Source organism: Catharus ustulatus, chromosome 2 (genome assembly GCF_009819885.2).
Source record: "Catharus ustulatus isolate bCatUst1 chromosome 2, bCatUst1.pri.v2, whole genome shotgun sequence".
NCBI lineage: Eukaryota > Metazoa > Chordata > Aves > Passeriformes > Turdidae > Catharus > Catharus ustulatus.
In genome coordinates, this window is record NC_046222.1 from 110,938,268 (window position 1) to 110,959,800 (window position 21,533).

Genomic DNA, 21,533 nt, shown 5'->3' on the forward strand with positions numbered 1-21,533 from the left:
GAAACCACAGAGTAAATCCCACTCACATTTCTGAGGCTGCCATGTAAGTACAGTCAGGGCAGAGAACCTACACAGCAGCTTTTGCTTATCTTTCGTTTTCTGGAGGATGACCTCCCCAAGGGAGAGGTTTTGCTTTAGAATAAATGTCAGGTTGGATGCTGGCTCCTCCCACATGGCTGTTGCTGCATCTCCACCCACAAGCAGGAGGATGGGAGGCACAGGAGGATGGTTGCCCCAGGCAGATGCTGGCTGCTCTTGGAGCGCATCTTGTTGGTTTCCTTACCTGCCATATCCCACTTCACCTGCCAGAGAGGGAAAAGAATGAGCCTTGAGCAGCTACAGCTTACCTAGTCATGGGCCAGGGAAAGGAGATTTTTCTCTGATTTAGGCAGAGGAAGAAGTCGGCTTCTCTTACTGTCCCTTAGTAAAGGGATACAAAGTTTTGGGCTCTGAGCAGTTGTAACTGAAATATAGACGGTATTGTCACAAGCTAATCAGTCTAACATCCAAATCAAATCGTTATTCAATGAAATTACTCTTGTGGTGACATCTCTAACACTGGTTAGCTTAGTGCAGTTCCTCGTGGGCACATCACCAGCCTGAGAAAGTCACCTTTGCCAGTCCTGTACGATACCTTGTTGCTGGCTGGGAAGGGATTCTGGGCAGGGCTCAGCCTCAGAATTGTCTCAGGCCAGGTCTCAGGAGCTGCCGAGGGCTCTGCTGTCAGCGCACATCTGCCAGCGCAGCGCTGCTGCTCCCAGGACAGCCCCAGGTCTTGCTAGACACACAAGCTGCTCCACACTGGGTCTCTCCTCACTACCAGAGAGGTGTGTGTCTGCCTTATAGAATAGTTTTCCTTTTGAGACAATGCTAACTACTCTTTATTTCTTATTTTTGTGTGAATCTCTATCCATGGTTCTCACAGCTCCCTGTAAGTGCTTACACCATTCTAGGCCTGCCATCCCAATATTGTGTTTCCAGATGCCATAGTAATTTGCAGAAGGGAGAAATCTAAACAACCTCTGGTCTTGAATAGGTGTTCCAATAAAAAGCCTTGGTAGAATCTCAGATATGGAAGAGATGCATCCTGACACTGAGATATCGTGGGAGGGCAATAATGAAATTTTACTTGCTGCAGTACCTGCTCTATAGCTGAGCACAGGGAACTGAGATCCTCTGCTGTTGTGTACAGGATGTTTCTTCTTCAAGATTTATCTTGAGAGAGAGAGAGGTAGGAGGTAAAAACACCTAATTGAAGGAAGTGTGCTTTTACCCCCGTAGTTCCAGTAAGTGCTTAGAAAAACAAAAATAATTGGAATATTTGGTGTGGGCCATCATGCAGAGGTTCAGATGGTTATATAAAGTCTGTAGAAATTGTCTAAGAAAACCTAGAGTCCCACCTAAAAATAGTGTTAGTATTAGAACAGCCCCCCTACCATTTCATGGTGAAATTTTCACTTGCAGCAAGAGACTTGTTAGGTTAAAGTCATACAGAGTCTCTGGGAATACAGACCTAGACAAATTTTTGAACCTCAGAAAATATATTCTAACTTGGACAGAATTTGAGACACTGATCCTTTTGAGTCTGCTTATTCCTGTATGCTTACAGTGAGTTAACTGCACCATACTAAAGACTTTTTAAAATTAAAGATTTACCTTTTTTTTGCGGAAAAATATTCTCTCTTCCATTTCCATTACTGTGTTTGTAACAATAACACAGTACTAATATTTTTTGGCAAAAACTTCACTTAGGATATCAAGACATAAGGATGAAAAGGGATTGAAATGTAACGTGCTTTACTGAAGGGGATTGTATTTGCAGTTTGCTTCTATAAAAATCTGTAGATGACAGGGGTTTTTTTTCTTAAAGAAACCTTTACTAACTACAGATTTTTAGTGTTTATAGATTGCTTCTCTAATAAACTGATCTTGGTAACTGACTAAATATATATTTGTATTCACAAATGAAGTAAAGTCAGGTATTTCTGTTTAAGGACACATTTCTTTAAGAACTTCATAACTTCTGATTACTGCAGAACAAAACAGTTTAGCTTCAAAACCTTGAAGACCTCATACTTGTTGGGGTTTTATTTCCTCTCTCTGCTCCTTAATTATTCTGTTCCTGTTAACGTGTGTGTTGGCACGCTCTGTCTGCGGTCCTCACGGATTTCCTCACTTACTTTGTACGTGTGAGGAAATTCGTGGAGGAAACAACCATGTTTAGAAATAACTGCATTCCCTTGTCTGTGGTATTCCCAATTGCTTTGCTGTACAAACATGGCACACTTGAACCATTATTTCCAAAGTCAGTGGAAGTGGGTTGTGGTTGTTCAAGAGGCGAAAGCTGGGTCTGTTGTGATCCTGAGTAACGCAAGTACTCATTTTTAGAAACTTTTGGCTACTCCTGAATGCCTGGACACAGGCAATCAGCTGTGGATCTAGCAGTGGAGTTAGTAGGTCTCCACCTTCTCAGGGTAGCTCAGGCACTAAAAACACTTCTTGGGAAATAGTCAATAGAACATACAGTGCATTCTGCTGAAAACAAAACAAGGGATGAAGTCATGTCTTTAGAGCAAGGCTGTAAGATGAGGGGAAGAGTCCTAATACAAGAAAAACAAGGGTGTGAAAGCAGCAGAAGTGCAAGCCTGTTGTCATAGCAGCACAATGCTGCAGGGCTAAAATGTATCTTATGCGAAAACAGATGAGAATTAAGATACGCAGGTAAGATGCGGGCACAGGCAAGGCAGAGGGAAGGTAAATAGCACGTTGCAAGGACAGCGTGGAAGTGTGTGCAGAAACCCCCTGAGCTGCCGGTGTCAGCAGCAGCAGCTCCTCAGCGTGAATCCTGCAGCCAAGAGGGTTTGGTCTCTCCCGCAGGCACTGGTCAGCACCTGGAGCAGAAGTCCTGAAGTTGCCTGTTCCTGGGAGGACGATCACATCCCACTGGTGCCTGCCATCCCCCAGCCCTGCCCCAGTAGCACTGGCCAGGACAGGGCCCCTCTGCTCTCCCTCTGCCTCACTCCGTGGTGTGATGCTCCTACAACCCTGCGCTGCTGCCAGCCCAGCAGCCCGTGCTGGGAATGCCCAGCATCCCACCTTGCCTTGCCTTTCCTGCCTTGGAAGGTCAACTTTGCTTCCCCTCTAACAAGCAGAACACATGGAGGACAGGTGTCTTCCCTAGTGGCTGGCTGTGTTGTGCGTGCTGGGGGCATCACCAGGCAGAGCACACGAGTGGGCAGGGCAGGTGACAGAGGCCAGGGACATCTGTGTGTCACAGCCACCGAGACCAGGCCACCCCCAGGCAGTGTCACAGGGCTCAGGGAGAGCTGCCAGGGCTCCCCGTTGGCCACATTTGTACTTCCTAAAAGCTGTGACAAGGCCCTGCCTTTAAGTTGGGGTTTACAGCAGGAGAACCCCCTGTCTCCTATTGGAAGACAGAAGGAGGAGCCGAGTTGTTAGCTAACACCGTGGGCTGTGAACCTGCCGCTATTGAGGTTTCCCTGCAGCGCAGAAGGGGCTGTTCTCAGGCTTCTGCTGGAGGAGCCCTTGGCAAGAACCCCCTGAGAAGCAGTCTAGAGATGAAAGGGTGTTCATGGAGACATCTGAAGTGCTCAGAGATAAAGCCACCCGTGGTGGAACTGATGCAAGATCAGACACAGGAGCGAAGTTTTATTCTTTTTTCCCCCATCATGAAAAATTGGTCTTGTTGCCGCACACCAGGCTGTGCAGAGAGGTTTCTGCTGCCCAGGTGTCCTGTCCTCCAGCAGCAGTCAGCCCAAAAAAGAGTGGGCTTCTCTCAGTGGAACAAATTCAGGCAGATTTACAAGGTGTCAGAATTAAGATAGTATTAATTAGAAAAGCTTCACCACTTCAGATTAGAAAAGAAAAATCATATCTAGCGATTTTCTGTAGCTACCAAGAAGACAGATGGAAATGTAAATGCACACACATCTGCCGCTTCGAGCACTAATAGTTGTCCCTCAGTTGATGACTTGTAGTTTGAACAATTTTTAGATTTTATTTTTCTGAAAATTGCTTGGAGAAAAGATAAATGACTGTGTTTTGGACAGCTGAAAAAATTAGTTACAAAAATAAATCCCGTGCATATTTAGTATCTTAGCGTCTCTTCAGGAAACCTGACTGTAGACTGAGAAAAAGAGCCAAGCTACTCATAGTGATCCTTGCTGCTTGCTCTCCAGCTGTGACTTCTAATGTTCATCCCGAGCCATTAGGATGTGTTGGCTTCCTCCCTGGGCTGTGTGCACACTCTTCATCCCATGCTAGGCTGGCATGGTCAGGAGGCCACTGCCCAGCACCCTCTGAACTCTGGGCTGGACCCTCGGTCTCAGACTGGCAGCAGGGCACAGCCCTGGCAGGGGCTCCCTTGCCCTTCCCTCTCTGCACCTTCTGATGAAAATGCACTCTTGGAAGTTTAATTCTGCCCGTATCTGCAGAACCCACAGTGGGGTTTTTTTGTAAATTAAGCTGGATGCTGTGCAAGTCTTTTCCCTCTCATAACCTTTTTACGTTTTGACTGAGGCCACCTCTTGACGTGAATAAAAAAGTACATTGCAAAGGTATGAAATGCCAGAGATTACTGAGATCATAGAAAAAGCGGAGAAATTTATAGCTATCCATTAAAGGCATTTTCTCCTCTTCATTTTCCTTGGCACGAGTTACTTGTAAAAATTACTAAAAGAGTAAACCAGCTTCTTATAAAAATGAAGTGTGTATTTAAAATTACTGTCTTCATCCTGCTTTCTAGTTTTGCAGTCTCAAACCCAAAACAATGATAAAATTTTAAACAGTAATAGGTAATGAGTTCAGAGCTTCTCAGTCTTTTCTCCAAACCATGAGATCAGACTCTTTTTTTCTTTTTTTTCTTTTTTTTTTTAATGAAAGCTGAGATAAAAAAAAATCGCAATACTTCAGGCTCCAGGACTTATGGAAAAAACAGACTTGGTGAAAATGACAGCAAAAAGATTCTAAGAGTGGCAACACAGAAGAGCAAAGCTAATATTGGATTTGAACCATCAGATGGAGACTGCAAGACTAAATAAGTCAAATAATAGCAGAAATAACAAAGTGATACGGCTTTGCAAAGATGATGCTCCTGAGAGTAAAACATGTCTGTGTGCCAGATCATTGGCAGTGCAGGAGGACATCCATATATCCTGCTAGTTTTGTCTCATTGGCCATTCATTGACTCTGTGTCAAGTACAAAGTATAGCCGAGTCCTTACGATGAGTGATGTCCCCTATAAACGCCACATATCACTGCTCAGCAGCAAAACCAAACATATTTTTGAGGTATATATGATAAGCAGGAGGTAGTTGTGCACATCCTTATGATTGAAAATGGTGTCTGTGACTGACCCAGCTTCCGAGAGCGTCGGGATGTGTTTTCATGAGCTGGGCATGGGAGCTTGTCAAAGACTGAATGGTCCCATTGCATTTTGCTGCCTCTGTCACTGTGGAGTTTTCCTGGGAGCAAAGCTGTGCCACCAGCAAGGTGAGACCCAAGTGGGACACTGGTGGTTGGATCCTCATCCCCTTTGCCCATAGATTTGATTGGGGTAGGAGATTATGTAATGTGAGCTCAAAGGGTTTCTGGGATTGGACCATTTTGCAGATGAATCAGCAGTTTCTAACCCATCCCTGCTGGGAAAGGATCTGTTTCCTTCACAGGGAGGCTGCAGACTTCTTTGTTACCTGATTAAATTAACAAAATTCTGGTAATACCTTCTCACTTTTGAATTAAAAGGTTTCTCCACAAAGCAGAGGGGTACAGGTTTTTCTCACCCCTTGTAGCTTCCTGCATCTTTTGCAGGAATAAAAACAAGCTTTCCTTTCTGTCCTGACCATACATCTCCAAGTACAACACTTTTGCCTTCAGGCTCAGCTTTGATGGCACTGCTGAAAGTTGTGCCAAGCTCTGTACAGCAGAGAGCTGTGTCACAGAGCCCAGTGTGGGGCTTGGCCGTCCCAGGGCACCCAAACTGACCCTACTGCAGGGCTCTGCTGCCCAGCTCCTGTCTTCCTGTGCTGGTGGCAGAGTTAGGAGGGCCAGCAAAAATAAAACAGCTTGAAGAACTTCAGCCATGGCTCTCTGAGGCCTTGGTGCAAATGCCTTAGCCCAGGATAAATGGAAGGATTTTTGCTTTCTGGCATCCCCTCCTGGGCCCATGGACAGAACCAGCTGGCAGGGCTGTACAATTTCACCACCTCTCATCTGTCAGCTGTGCCACAGACTTAAATATAGCTTGGTATGGGGGTGTGAGACCAGTGCAGCCCTCACCTGGAGATATTTGCTGAAAGGGATTTGTCTCCTGGTTGAAGCCATCATTCCTCTCTATCTGAAATAAATAGCCAAGTGAGCATGGGATGTAAAGTAAAAAAAGACCAAGGTGAAGATTTTACCAAATCAAATGACTGAAAATTAAGGAAAATACTGTTCTAGAAATCGCTAAGGTGGTGCAGGACACACATAAATACCATTTTCAGAAGGGAGAAGGGAAGTCCAAGGAATGGTCACTGTTTAAACAATGGTGAAAGGAAGAGGTGGACGTTGTTATTTCATGTCTGAAAACTCAGGGACCATGTGCCACTGTGCTGAGGGAGCTTAGGTGGTGCTGTGCAGTTCTCATGCTGCAGTGCTCTGGCATCTCAGCAGTGAACTGCTTTTTGGTTCCTTGCACTCTTAGCTAACTGAAAAAGCTGGGAGTGATGAGCAAGCAGTGCATGTCTCCCTTCGAGAAAAAGCATTCATTCAGCTTTTGTTATTCCTTTAAATTTCCCTTTCTCCTAATAGGATCAGTAAGGATAAGAACAGCTGGATAAATGAGGACCTGGTAGTCAGTCATTTGTCCCAGAACTAGGTGCCAGGTTTATTCTGGACATAGTTACTTTCTATTAGAATCCTGTGCACTGAGGAGTGCAATATGCATTATGCATTAGCATATTGCTAATGTTGTCCCCATCTCACAACAACCTTTACCATCAGACTAAAGTTTCTTGGGGGACCTCCTGGTGTACCATAGGCAAACCAAACTGCAGACTGGGCAATCCTTTGAACTCCCAGGGTGTGCCCTTGTAAGATCTTGGAGCTTCTGTTTTCTGTGGAAACCAGTCACCCAAGGTTATAAGTGTGGACTCTGGATGGGTGGAAAAATCTGTGTGGCTGTAGCTGAATTCCCAGCATGGCAGCAGAAAGGAGAGTGCCATGGGACTGCAGCTTTCGTCAGGGAAGAGGCAGCATCCTGTGGTTCATGGGCTGCCACAGGCAAGCAAAGGGAGGAAGGAGAGAGAACCTACAGCCATGCTGCAGCACACCCCTGCCCTGAACTGAGGCAGCAGAGGGCATTCCTAGCATCGGGTCTGAAAAAAGGGCAGATAAAATGTTGTGTTTGTCTTGAGAAGGAAAGTCTGGGTCAGGATTCCCAGTGCTGAATCCTTGGGTGTGCTGGTGCAGTTCTCAGCATACTTTGTTGGGATGGAGGGTAGCAAGTTTTTCCTCTTTGGCTGTTTGCCACCAATTTGAGATCAAATACTGTGGCCACTGGCAAAGCTCAGAATATATCTCCTAGCTTCTCTAAACTGCACAAGCTTACAGCCAGCTCTGGGGGCTGCCCAGCTGCCAGGATGTGCCAGGACACAGAGCTGTCTGCCTGCTTCCCTCTCTTCCCCAAAGCCCCCTTGTGAGAGGTGGGATGGGCAGATCCCCCCACACAGCGCCCGCTCCAGCCCTGCGCTGTCTCAGAAGCACCAGGCCACTGCTGCAGAACAGGCTCCTCAGCCTGAAATGAGCATTTCCAAGAGGAAAGGAGTATTTTAGATATGACATTTGGCTTCTAGCCTTTCCCTAAAGATGAAGTAATAGCTGTGATAGATGAGGTTATTTTATAACCTAAATATTAAAAGAAAGTGTTCAGATGTGGAAGGAAGCAAATGCTGCAGTGGGGCAGGCTGGGTAAATAGCAACACACACTGTTTGATAAAAGTTGCATGTCAGTTCAGTTTCTTCTGCATTGTGTCGCTCCATAGATCCTCTCTGAAAGAGTTGTATTGTGAATCTAATAAAGGCAGGAAATTCTTTCTATTCCTCCTGGTTTCCCTCAGCTGCGCTTCTTTATGTGACGTCTTGTTTTATAGCTGTTCTCAATGAAAACCATTCAGTACTCCCATTGCAAAAAAATTAAAATCAGGTATCTCTCTTTAATCTGGTGAATCAGGCCATTTTCCCCAAACTGTAGTGAGGTACAATAGAATTTGTGCCCCAAAACAGCAGAACTTTGCAACCCCAAACTGAAAAGATGGGAAGTACCCTCCAAAAAGGTTAATTTCTTTGTCATGTTCCTGCAAATATTTTATTTTGTTTTGCTTTAGAAGAAAGTTTTGCAAAAGACCCTAATCTGTTGCACAGACAGTTACATTTTTTCTCCTGTCACAATGGAAAATTTTGCTTCTCACCATGGCCAGGTATCGTGTTCTCACAGTACTGTGAAAAGATTTGTTAGTTCTGTTCATTTCTCAAACTTATCTTTCTAATGTCAGTATTGAACTGTTATTTCTGTCAAAAAAATTAAAACTACTCAAAGGTGGAAAAATACACCCCCAAACTGCTAGAGAAACAAGAAGAGAAATAGGAATGTTGTAATCTTTGTCTATATGATGTCACATTATCCTGAGGAATGGAGGCCACATAACTAAATTTATATCCATCACAGACTGTGCAATATAATCACAAAACAATTAGATTGATAGTACCATAGAAATAATGGGGGTGGGGGGCAGAGGGGGTGCTGCAAATAAGTCTCAAATACCCCACAAAAGTCACTATGACTGTTTAGTTTCAACAGAAACTAATCCAGGTTTGCCAGGATTATTAAGCATTTTTTCCATTGTCCCCAGATGAGTGTATAAACTCTACTGCTCTCCTGTACACTATCTTCTATTTTTTTATAGAATGATACATTCAGACAGAATGATACATGTTATCGAACTCAGTATTTTATTTTTGAAAAACATTGTAACCCTAATCTATTAGGGCTATTCTCTTACCATACTTCAAATTTCTTGTTTCTTCTACTTCGACTAAAACGGATTCAGAACAGGTTGCAAGAGTTTTCTATATTTTTTCAAGAAGATATGGTAATTTTTTTCTGCCTTTCTGATGCTCAAAAATGACTGAATATTTTTGGGGTTGGACCTCAGGCATGTCAAATTTCAGAAGGATGAGAAACAAAAAGGAAGGTGCACTAAGAGCTGCTATACCTAACAATAACCTACAAATCCTGAAGTTAGGGGACCCTCACTGATTACCAGAACCTCTCTGAGAGAGCAAGAGAAAACCAGTGTCTGTCTGTGCCATTGCTTCCTGCTCTCAGATTACTGAGGATTTGATGGGGGGAAGAGGGAGGAGAAAAGAGGGCAGATTAGTTGTTGTCAGATCTCTTTTCCCTCTGTGCCAATGGTCTCTGTACGTAGGACATGCAGCTGTGGCCTGTCCTTTACGCTGAACGAGTGCTGGTCCCCTGCCCTGCCAGGCTGCCAGTGCATCCTGCACAGGTGGCACACCTGGTCACAGGGCTCCTCTGCCTGCTGGACCCCAAGCTGGTCTCTTAGAGTAATTGGGCAATCCTGAGCACAACAGTGTCCCTGGACATGGTTGGGCTTTAGCTGGACCTGTCGAATTTGCTTATTTAGAGAGGCCAAACAGCAGCTGCACATGGCACATATGCACATCACATTATGCCAGAGTTACAAGCAAAAGACACAGGGGAATAATACTGCTCATTTGATGCATGTTTCCTTTTTTTTTTTTTTTTCTTTGCAATGAGTGTGCTATTAATACCGCAGTCACCAGAACTTTTGTTGTTGTTGTTGCTTAGATCAAATAAAAAAGGGACGGCGGTGAGGACCTGCTGTTGTTCTGGCTGCTGCTGTGCGAGATGAACTGATGAATAACGTGTGTGATTTCTCTTTCCCTTGTAGTTGCACTCTGCAGTGACCAGGATCCAAGTTCAAAGACCTGGTTTCAATTACACGTTTGCCCATATATGTATCCTGAACAATGACAAGACATGCATAGTGGACGACATAGTGCATGTACTGGAGGAATTAAAGGCTGCTCGTTCTTCTAATCGAACTAATTTTGCAATCACTTATCCGATTACTCACTTAAAGGATGGCAGGGAAGTGTATAATGGGCACCAGCTCGGTGGGGTTACTGTGCACAGCAAGGACCGGGTGAAGTCTGCAGAAGCCATTCAGCTCACCTACTACTTGCAGGCAATCAACTCCTTGAATGACATGGTGGCAGAGAAGTGGGAATCCATTTTTTGTGACACTGTTGAACTTTTCCAGAAATCCAACAGGAAAGTCAAAATGTATCCTTTTACTTCCTCTTCGCTGAAGGAGGATTTCCAGAAGACGAGCAGGGTGTCAGAACGCTACCTGATCACAAGCTTGGTCCTTGTGGTCACCTTGGCCATTCTCTGCTGCTCCATGCAGGATTGTGTCCGCAGCAAACCCTGGCTTGGCCTGCTGGGATTGCTGACAGTGACCCTTGCTACCCTGACTGCTGCTGGGATCATCAATCTCACTGGTGGGAAATACAATTCCACCTTCCTGGGAATCCCCTTCGTCATGTTAGGTAACTATCTCCTCTCTCTCTTTTGTGTGTTTGTGCCTCCCTGACGCATTTCCAGCAAGCCGACAAGCATCACTGCATGGTTCCTGTTGTCTCATTCCTGCAGCACTGCCCCATGCCAGATCCACACTGCCTCTTTTCCTAAACTGTTTTTATGGTGCCTGGGGCTCCAGAGTGGCGTAGCACAACGCCGTGGGATGTGGAGCCTGTGCAGTAACAAGGACGTGCAAATGCTGTCCCTTTTGTTGAGAGGGAGCCCAGCTGCTGCTTCTCTGTGGATGTTTGATTCTGGTTTTGGAGGGAGACCTTTGCAGTGGTCCCCATGCAACACTGACAGTGTCAGCTGTGCTGGCAAATCAAAGGGCTGCCCATATTGGGCATTTAGGGAGTGCTGGCTCCTTTGGAGACCAGAGCAGTGCTGTCCTGGCTTGGCAGGTGCCTGTCTGTGGAGTAAGAGTGGTGGTTGGTTCTGGGTTGCATTTCTCCAGAAGTCCCTGTGTTGGCTGAACAAGCAGAGGGAGAGTTTCACAGCCCTGGGGGAGAGAACTTTGACACCCCTGGTAAGGGATGGACCTGCAAGCTCAGCACCAGCACATCCCACCCACGGCAGAGGGTCACGGAGGGAAGCAGCACTGGCTGCTCCCTGGCTCCTGTGCCAGCAGAGACATCCTTATCTCCCTGGGTTTTGTACCACCTTCACTCACTGTGGAGTATGGAGTGGTTTCAGTTTGTTTTGTTTTGTTTTCCTTGAGAGTAAGAAAGGAGAGGCAGATGTGTGGTCATCTTGCTCCCAATCCAAAGTCAGAGCCCTCTCCTGCTGGCACCAGGGTATTTGTGGAAATTGTGCATATTGTACCCAAAGAGGCAGGAGGACTTCACAGGAGACAAAACGAGAGCTCTGGAGAGTTCACAGCCTCTTTGTTTGTGTTTGGTTCATAACCAGTGTGAAAAGCTTTGTGCACTGTAGGTGTTTAATATGTCCTTGTTCACGCCATTATTCATTTGTGGAGAATAATACATGCATTGATTTGATCACAGCTTCCCCAGCTGAAAATCAGTGCTCAGAAATACTTCAGGTTTCAAGTGTAAGAGTGTCTCCACTGACTTAGTCACATCATGTAGTGATATGACACGTTTTGAGCACAGCTATTTTTATATCCAGCACCAGGTTCCTGTGCCGTGCTGGTACTGTAGTGCTGCTGCACTGTGGTATTGTTGCACTTTAATTAAAGACTATGCTTCAGTGCATCACACTACCAGTTAACATACAGAATATATTCAGTGACAAACAGAATTCAGCTACATTACATCGGCTGTCATTTTCAGATGACATCCATGAAAATTAAACTACATTGTAATCTAGAGGAAATGCAGCACAAGAAAGGCAGAGTCAAAAGAAGGGTATCTTTCTGACCTGAGTCTCTGGTTTCTTTAGTGGGTTTTCATGCCCTTTCATGTATTATAAAATTCAATTCCTACAACTAAGTAGTGTATATTAGGTGTAACTTTAGATGGGAGGGGATTTTCAGATGTGTTATGAGAGTAGCAGAAAAGCAGTCTAAAGTTCAGACGTATGATGTGAAAGTACATGGGGAAACTGATTCAAAAATATGAAATATTAGCTTTGTTTAGGGATAAAATATCCGCTCCCTGGGACAACCTTTCAGATCTTTAATTTAATAGTAGTGACAATGCTGAGACTTGAAATCCTCCAAGACTTACAGATAGCTATGAAAAGTTTCACGTGTCTATTTTAGTGCCTCTTTAAGTGCCAAGCTGTAGAGTCAACTCTGCTTTTCTTTTCCTTTCTTTTTCTGGATTTTTTTTTTTTTTTGGTCTTGCTTGGTTGAAGTATGCCACTCTTAAAAGGGCAGCTCAGCTCCCACTGTGAACAAGTCAAGATAGAGCAGCCAAGTTCATGTAAATCTTGCCTGCTTCTCCAGCTGCATAAAATCTCCCAAGGATGGGAATATCAACAGGTGAACAGAAGGCACTGACAGCATTTTGGAGTTTTTAATGAGAACTGTTTTAAACTGGCAGATAGCTAGAAAGGCAGGTTGGCCTTTTTTTTTTTTTTTTTCCCCTGAAGTACAGCGGAAAGATTCAGCATGCGTTTCGAAATGTATTTCGTACCTAGATGTTGTTTTGCTTTTAAAGGATGTTTTAAGTCAAGGCAACTGAGGGCTACAGACAGCAAGAATCCTCCATTATAGCCCGCTGAACTGCTTCCACTTAATTCCAGTGACCGTCAGATTAGATCATAGATTAACTGACCTTTAGAAAGCTAAAGGATTTCTGGCTAATGATGTAGCCCTGTATCTATTACTCATAATCTCAAGGCTGAAAGCAGAAATGAGATAGAAAAAAAGATTACGCTGGACACATTTCAGGCACGGCCCCTTTACTGGTATACATCATTAATGAAGTTTCCCTGGTTTATAGCAGCTGAGGATTTTTAACTTTTCATCAGTGTTGCGGAGGCGGGGGGACACTCTCCAGACATCATTGTACTCAGGATGAGATTACATCTTTCATAACAGATAGTTTTCATCATGCACTTTGTCTCCTCCTTGGACCACTTCCTCCTGTGTTTCACTGCACAACCACTACAGCATTTGCATCATGTCTAACCTGAGTTCCCCTTTTGCAAGTTAGCTGTCCTCCTCATTTATCCACTGCATCTGGAAAAATAATTAATTTTCTTTTTCTTTGCATATTTGCTACCACTCTCACTTGCCTAGTCTTCTTCCTTTTCATCCCAGCTTTCCTCAGACTATGTTTACCAGACTTCCTTCCAGCAGTCTTCTTACTTTTGACCATTCCACATCTTCTGTGGAGTGTGGTGCCTAATTCCAGGCACAGGATTCAGACTGAGGCTTTCAGCAGCACGTAGAGTAGGAGGATGATTTTTCACATCTTGCATATGGCACTGCTGTTCATACATTGCCATATGTCATTCATTTTTTTTCTCAGCAGTATGAAATGGTTGGCATTTGGTTGGTGATACATGGTAATTCACAGATCCTTCATGTCGTTTTTTACCCTGTTTTCACAGTCATTTATTCCAAACAACATGTAAAAGTTTGCCCTTGTCCTTGCTGAATGATAGCTTGCTTATCTCACACCATTTCTCCTCAATAAGTTTATCTGGAGACCATCACTGTCTCCAAGATGTGTTAGCTGGTCAGCAATATTTTGCAATTATCAACCTCTTCACATTTTCAAGAATTACTTTCTGAATAGGTTGTCCAGTCACAAGCCCATTCTAAAAATATAGGCAGTATGTTTAGAAAATAGTCTGATCAAAGTGCTTTGTAATACTTCTTTCATTCATCCTGTTTTCTTTGACACCCCTTATTCATCAGCCATTTCCAAGAATAAACAAGCTACAGTGAAGGGTACCAGCCTCTGTAGATGTTGAATCCTCAGCTTTTGCATCAACAGGGAATTTAAAAAGTTACTAAATTACCATGACTTAACAAATTGCAGTCTTAAGCTCAGCCTGTGTAAGTGTAGGCAGGAATATTTTTTGCTTACTCCACCTGTTAAATATGACATGCCAGTTTAAGCACTTCATACTTTGGTTTTAATCATGGGAGTTTATTCTAGTTTATTCTAATTTATTTTACTTTTTAATTAAGGCACATTACTGTAACCCAGCTTACAAAAGATGAGTCTACATTGTCTGAGCATGTCACTACAGGGACAATTTTTATGGGACAGGTTTCTTTTTCGCCCTCCCTGATTTCTAACTCAATGGCAAAAACTGAAGCCAGGAGAAATGTTGCCAGAGACCCCCTTCCCCAGCAGATACTAAAAGAGTGAAGGTTCCCTTTGGTGCCTGGAGGTCCAGCCATGGCTGGGGCTGGCTGAGCCCCACGAGGGGCTGTGGGGGAGGCAGCAGGAGGCAGGCTGGCTGCAGCCACTCGTTTCTCTGGGATATCTTGTCAGGCCAGACTGGGAACTGCTCTTGTCCAGCTGTAGGCTAACACAGGTACTTCTAACCTGAAAGTGAAACCTAAAACCTGGGAAAATTAGCAGGCTCCCACTATTTGTCTGGATGTAGTTTGAATTAGCATATGTGGTTTTTTAAAACTGCCATGACATCTATCAGTGTGCAAACAAGTAATTGAAGGACAAGTTTGCTGACATGTCTAGTTCTTGTGGAATACTTTGCTGAATTAGGACTGTTCATTTTTGACCATAGGAACCAAAAAAATATTTTACAACTAAGTTTGATTTTAAATAGCTGATTTGTAGCATCAGCTGTAAAACAGAATTAAAATTCTGATTTCCTGTTGCCTTCTTCATTAAAAACTACAGATGTTTAGTCTGGCACAGATGCTAATATATCCGTCATAAGTTTCCCTTACACATTAAATGCTGTTCAAAAACTGCCAAACCTTTAAAAATACTGTTTTCCTCAAAAAATCACAGTGTTACCAAACAATTCATTGGACAACAACCAGCACTGTCTGATCAAGTTTTTGGCGTGACTTTTTTTCCTTCCCAGAAGCAGAGTGGAACCTAGACACTCAAAAGAAAATTGCAACATAGCCTTTTGCACTGCAAACTAGCAATGTGTTTGCTGTTTCTTCAGAAATGAGTACAGCTTACTCGGGGAGAAGTGGCTCTCTTCAGCTGCCAAGTTCGTGAAAAGCATCGGCTGTGTGAAGCCGCGGTGGAACGCCAGGCGCTGCCAGATATGGGCAGGACGCGGGGCCAGCTCTGAGAGCTTATATTTAGCCTCCAGTGCTGGCAGGGGAAAACCAGGTAGAAGTTATGAGAGTGGCTTGAGCTTGTAGCACACTGTAAAAGGAAATACAGCCAGCTATGTGTGAAACTTAGCAAAAACAGGGACAAATGAAAACCCCTTCTTACAAACTCCATCGCGTCCTGCCCTGCAGCGTGCCCCCTCCAGGAAGAGCAAAAGGAACAGCAGTCAACAGAGAGATCCAGGGAGGGGTGAGTGGGATGGAGCAGGTGGAAATGTCAAGCAGGACCCAGGCAGGAAAGTCAGGGGAAGAAGGATGCCCTTACAGGGCTGCATCTGGCAGGAGGGAGCACAGGAGCAGGTGAGGTGCAGAGCACTTTGGAAGGTACCTGGAGGAACCAGGGCTCATAGTGGCACCTTAGAGATGCAGAGCAGTTCCAGTCACTTCTTAGAAACATGAATTTGTTGGACACACACCTTTCACGTGGCTTGCCTGGGGGAGAGCTGTGCTGGTGGAGGAGTGAGCTGAGATACCTGTACAGGGTCATTACAGCTGCAAAAAGTTGGAGCACCATAGTTGGGATCTGAGGTCAGAGACAGCTGGGAAAGAAGGCTGGAAGGAAAAAGGGAACAGAAAAAGAGGGGAGGTTTGATGATAGGAGTGAAAAGCACAAGAAGGCACGTGAGAGGACTGCTGAAGGTCAGAGACATGAAGGCAACAGGCAACTAAACCAAGCAGGGCAGTGACAACCAGCAGAGAAACCTGAGGCTGCTCAGGCCAGCACACACCAGTACATGGGGCTCACTGGTGCTGTGCCTTGGGGCACCTGGCCTGGCTGCTGCTTAGTTCTCTGGAAGAGCATGCTGGTAGGGAGTTGCAACATATGCCAAGTTTATACACCCAAAAAGCATTTGTTATCCTCCCTGTCAAGCATCCAAGTGTTGCTATGTTCAATAAAGCTGAAGAGTCAACACTGGTTACATATAGAGAGTTTCAAAGAGAGAGAAGCAGCCCCCCCACAGGTCTCCCCAGTGCCCTTCAGTCTACACACAGAGGTAACACACACCCCCAAATGTTTGACTTTGTATGGTATTTTTCCACCAGTTTTCCTGCTGTCAGTTAATAAAAATGTGAAGCTTACAGAGTCTGGTTTTTTATTCCCCAGCTAAGCTTTCTCACTCTACCTGTCCAGCTCTCCCTCTGCTGTCTTTTCATGCTGGGAAGAAGCATGTCCTCCTTCAGCTCAGCTGGCTGCCCCCACATCCCTTTCTCCCATCTCATTTATCTCTTTTGCAATGTCTGGCAGCCTCCTCCAGCAAGTCTCACCCATCTTCCTGCTCCAGGCCATGGCGTCTCCTTCCTAAAGCCTGCACAACTCTCAGCATCTTTTGGCCTCCCTAAGCATACTTCATCTTTTCTGCTGTTTTTCACATTCCTGTCAGTGTGTCCCCTCTGCCATTTTAGTTGGGTTTTTTTAAATTTCTCCTCTCTCATCCTCCCCTCTCCTCAACCACAGCTGGGCCCATTCTCCCACCATTTTCCCTATATTCTTCAACAACTTCCTTGGCTCTCACATAGGTCCCCACTATACCCTGCAGTTGTATCTCAGCTGCTTCTGATTTCCCAGTGATTTCCACCATTCATCCTTTCCTTTTTTTGTACTGCCAAAGCACTCCAAGAGTGCCCTGGAAGTACACTTGGTTTTTTGTCACTCCATCTGCTCAGCTTTCCCAGTTGCAGTCCTAAAGCATTTTGTGGTTTGTTCCTTTCATCCCTCTTCTAAGAAATGAATAAAATTATCTGGTTTTATCTCCCCTGAACAGGCAGAATCCCAGGCATGTCACTTCCCTCATCATGCTTTTTTTCTTCTCCCTTTTCTGTCCTCAGTCCCTCAGTCTTTTATGACATCTCTAAGCAGCCATGCATGTTCTGCAGTCCTTCAAGGATCACCTGATATTTCTGTTCCTCATATGGAAGAAGGAGTAAGAGCAGAAGTAGGTTCCCAGGCCACCCCTCCTCACTCAATGTACCAATTAATCCTCTCACCAAAGTCAGCACTTTCCACCCAAAGTGGAGCTGATCATCTCCTTCCCCTGCTGGCCTTCCTCACTCCAGCTCTCCTCCTGAAGGATGATGTCCCAAGCCCTTAAGGAACCCAAACAGAGAAGCTACCATTGTATGGGAAGGAAATAAACTCAAAAAACAAATGGTGGCAGACTATTTCAGACACCAGTCCTTTCCTGAGCAGTGCAAAAGCAGCAGGCAGAGCTTGTAGCTGCACACATGACACACAGCCAACGTGGTGTCCAAGCTCTTCACCACCACACAGCCCAGTGAAATCCCTGCACACGTACGTGCTTCTTGGCTTCAGAAGACTGCTGGTGACTCAGATAATTTACAGTGTTTTTTGGAAGAGAGGAGCTGTATCCATAGGAAGTCAGTCCAGAGAACATCTTAATATTGAAACCAAGTGCTTTACAGCCATTTCCTCTTCCATTTTTGGTGCTCCAGTATACACTTTGAGAAGTATGTTACAGGTGCTGCAGCATGTTCAATGAGCATTAATTTATGCAAAGAGCAACAGAAAGCTGTTGCACTTTTACTGTCTGCATTCTTTTAACTGCAGGGAACTCAGTGCATGCAGGGGCTCAATGGAGGGATTTGTCAGAGGTGTCCCAAGCAGTCACAGGTACCAAGAGTTTGGCACTGACATCCTGATTTTCTTCAAGTAGTGAAGTCTCTCAAGAGAAACTTTCACGTATACGAGAGTATACTGGAAGTTCAGAGGTTAAAGAAAGGAATCCTTTCTCTATCTCCATATATTCATGTAGGATGTGTGTGTGTGTATGTATATATGTATATATGTATGTATGTATGTATGTATGTATATGTATGTATGTACATATGTATGTTTGTGGTACACTTTATGAACTGGTCCTGGGTGGTCAATGAAAACATGGGGAACATCAGCAGGAACTGATGTGACTTCATTTTAGGTCAGATGGTGCACATTGTGAACTTCAAACAAATGACATCCCCCAAATAGGCAACAGCCTAGGGGCTTGTGTGCAGAGAGGGGACCAGCCATTTTCAGGTCATGAAACCTCTGGTGGAGAATTCAGAGGTTGATTAAATGAATTGGAATAAGTCTGGATGCTTTGTGAGAAGCCCAAGTTCCAAACTTGTAATTTTTAATTTTTTTTTCATCAGTAGAAATAGTAGGTTGGATATGCTCTAACTGAATTTTTGCAACTTCTGAACATTGTGTTTCACATATGGTTGATCTATGTATTATGAGTAAGAGCAGTGACAATCACTAAAACAGGAGAATTTAAGTGTATGCCTGAGATGTAGCAGTTGTAGCTTTCTCACCAGAATAGGAGAAACTTGAAGTGTGGTAAACAAATCCATATTCCACTGGCCCATGTTCCACTGGGACAACACTCCTAGAAGCAAATGATATTTTAGATTGTGGCCTTACAAATTAAAACAGATTTAAGACATGTTTGTCCCAAGTGAACCCACTATGTCTTACCCCATCTTCAGGAGGTTTGCTGCATGTCCCTTGTAATGTAATATGGCAAATATTAACCTAGCACAGGTAATTGCAGGAGGCTCTCACTTTTAAGTGTTTCTTTTACACAGCATGCATAAAATCTGTCCAAAAATCACTTAGTGATGAAAATCACTGTTCAGTTTTGTCTGCTGACAAGAGGCATAACATGTCATATGTGAGACAAGCCGGGGTTTCCTAACAGGCTGACTCCACCTGTGACCACCTGCACCGTGGGAAATTCATCTTGCCAGCCACGCCCGTCATCCCTTTACTGTCCTGGCACGGCACTCTCCTATCCTGTACAGCTCCCCTGGTGCACAGGGTGCTCCTGGCTCCCCACACACCCTGAGGTTTGCACCCCCTGCCAGCAGCAGTGGTGAGCAGACCCCTGCCCTCCCTCTCGTCATCCTCCATGCGGCTTTCTCCCTCTCTCCTCAAATAACAGCTTGCACAGGGCACTCTGCTTCCTGGGGGATATTCTGGTGTTTCCGAGCTCAAGAGGATAAGAGGCATTCCTGGCAGGACTTTGGGGCAGGGAGACCCTTTGGAGGCCAGACAGAGCCGGGTGCTCCCTGGTGTTTGCCCCAGAAGCACAGACTTGCTCGTACGGCACAGGTTTGGCTCAAACGCTTTCAGTTCGGATCTGTGAAAGGTCTGGGGAGTAAGGAGATGAGCAAGCCATGCAGACATAAATATTCCAGCAACTAAAACCAAATTTTGCTAACACACAGTTCCTTCTGTTGCACTGAAAGAAATACGACTTTTAACTTTTGCCAGGTCTTCTGTGAAAACAGAAGAAAGCAAGTGACACGTTTAAACAGAGCTTACAGCCTGCTATTTAAGTGCCAAAACAACATTTTAATGATTTTTAAGTGGAATTAAATGTTCTCTTAATATATAAAAATAGATTTTGAACTATAACTTGGTTTGCTTATCAAAATACAAGAGCAACTCAAGTTTTCTCTCAAATGTACCTCTGTTTTTAAAATGGTTTTATATGACATTCTTGCTATCACTGTAACAAGAAAATCTCAAATATTGTATTGTTTCAAAAGTAAAAAAGGATGATACAAGGAAAACATCCATCATTCTCCCAAAACCTAAATCAATAATTTTATTTTATTGAAATCAAGGGGTCTATTCAGGATTAACCATGTAAGTGCTCAATTACATGTACAATCATTTAGAATAGGAAGCTGTCAATTTAAACAGAGTTTGGTATACTTTAAAAAAATAATTTAAAAATGCAATATTAAATAGTAAGATTTTTTTTATTAGTAAATAGCTCTAAAATACACATACTCCAAAAATAAAGTGGGGTGAACCATGTTACTACCATTACTGATTAGGTACTGTGGTGAAGTCTAGGACTATGAATACCAAGGCATTGTTTAATTCTACTTAATTAAAATACTTCTCATTCACCTTGTTTCTTTCCCTCTTATATAGGCAGAAAAATTACAGAGTGTTTATGTGTGTCTTGTGTATGTGTATATATTTCTTCAAAGCCAGAGATTTATACATAGAATGACTTTCATTTCAGCAGTTATATGTCATCATGTTTTATATATATATATGTACACATGTGTATATGTGTATATATATGTATATATGTATATATGTCTACATGTATATATGTATATATGTATGTATGTAATATATGATCATGGCTTTAAAATTAGCTCGTGACTTGTACCATTTTCTAAAACATTGGCTGACTGTTGTTTGTTTGCCACAATAAAAAGTAGTACTGGGGAGTTTACAGTTGGCGTGCACCATGTATCCCAAATACTGCTGACTGTGTCCCCACAATTTAGGGTGAGACCAGGGGGTGATTTAGTTTTGTCCATGCCTGCTTTGTGTAAATGTGTACTTTTTAGTATAGGTGAGAAAGGACTACACCTGACCAAAGCAAGCTGTTTCACAGGAGAGCAGCGAGTTGATTGGGTGCTCCATTTCCAAAAGCTCAGTTTAAAAATGTAGGATATTATGGCAGATCCCAGAGGACTGGGATCTAAATTACTCAGGTGCAGCAGATCTCTACGAGTCTGATGAGGAACCTACTCCCCCTTTGTGATTGGGAATGCTCCACAAAACCTCAATGGGGCTCAACCTCGTGCTGGATTTCCAGGCACACCCCATTTTCCTGACTGTGCATTAAGCAATTTGAGTGCGGGCTTAATGGCCCAGAGAGTCTTTCAGCAGGATCTATGACTGAAAATACCATTGTGGTGTCACAGTGTGAAGCACTTCCCAGTGTGAAGAGTGAGAAGACATCTTCTTATCTGCAGGCACCGACCGAGCCAGCGTGTGCTGCACGGGGACACTTTTCTCTTCACGGTGCATTTCTGTGGGCACAGCCACCCACAGCTGTGAAACACAGCAGATTCTCAGAGCATATTATTAAACATTTTGGTTTCTCTTATTTTGTTGCCAAGTAGATGAAGCACAAAACATAACTCTGTCTCCAGAGACTGAGGCAGATTTTTATTTGGTGTGCATGCACCAAGATCTGAGTTTCTGGTGCTGGTAGTAAGGTGAGGAGTACTTGGGCTGCATGAGGCTTTCTGACTGGGGTGGCCAGTGCTGTTGTAAACATGGTTGGAGAGATC

At 44.0% G+C, this 21,533-nt stretch overlaps 1 protein-coding gene across 1 annotated transcript in view; it reads left to right on the forward strand.

Moving 5' to 3' along the window:
* Positions 1 to 21,533, forward strand: part of PTCHD1 (patched domain containing 1) — a 38,836-nt gene that overhangs the window by 2,564 nt on the left and 14,739 nt on the right. The window contains exon 2 of the mRNA XM_033051615.2: positions 9,993 to 10,653. Within this exon, the coding sequence (XP_032907506.1) occupies positions 9,993 to 10,653 (661 nt within the window). The remainder of the gene's footprint in view (positions 1 to 9,992; positions 10,654 to 21,533) is intronic.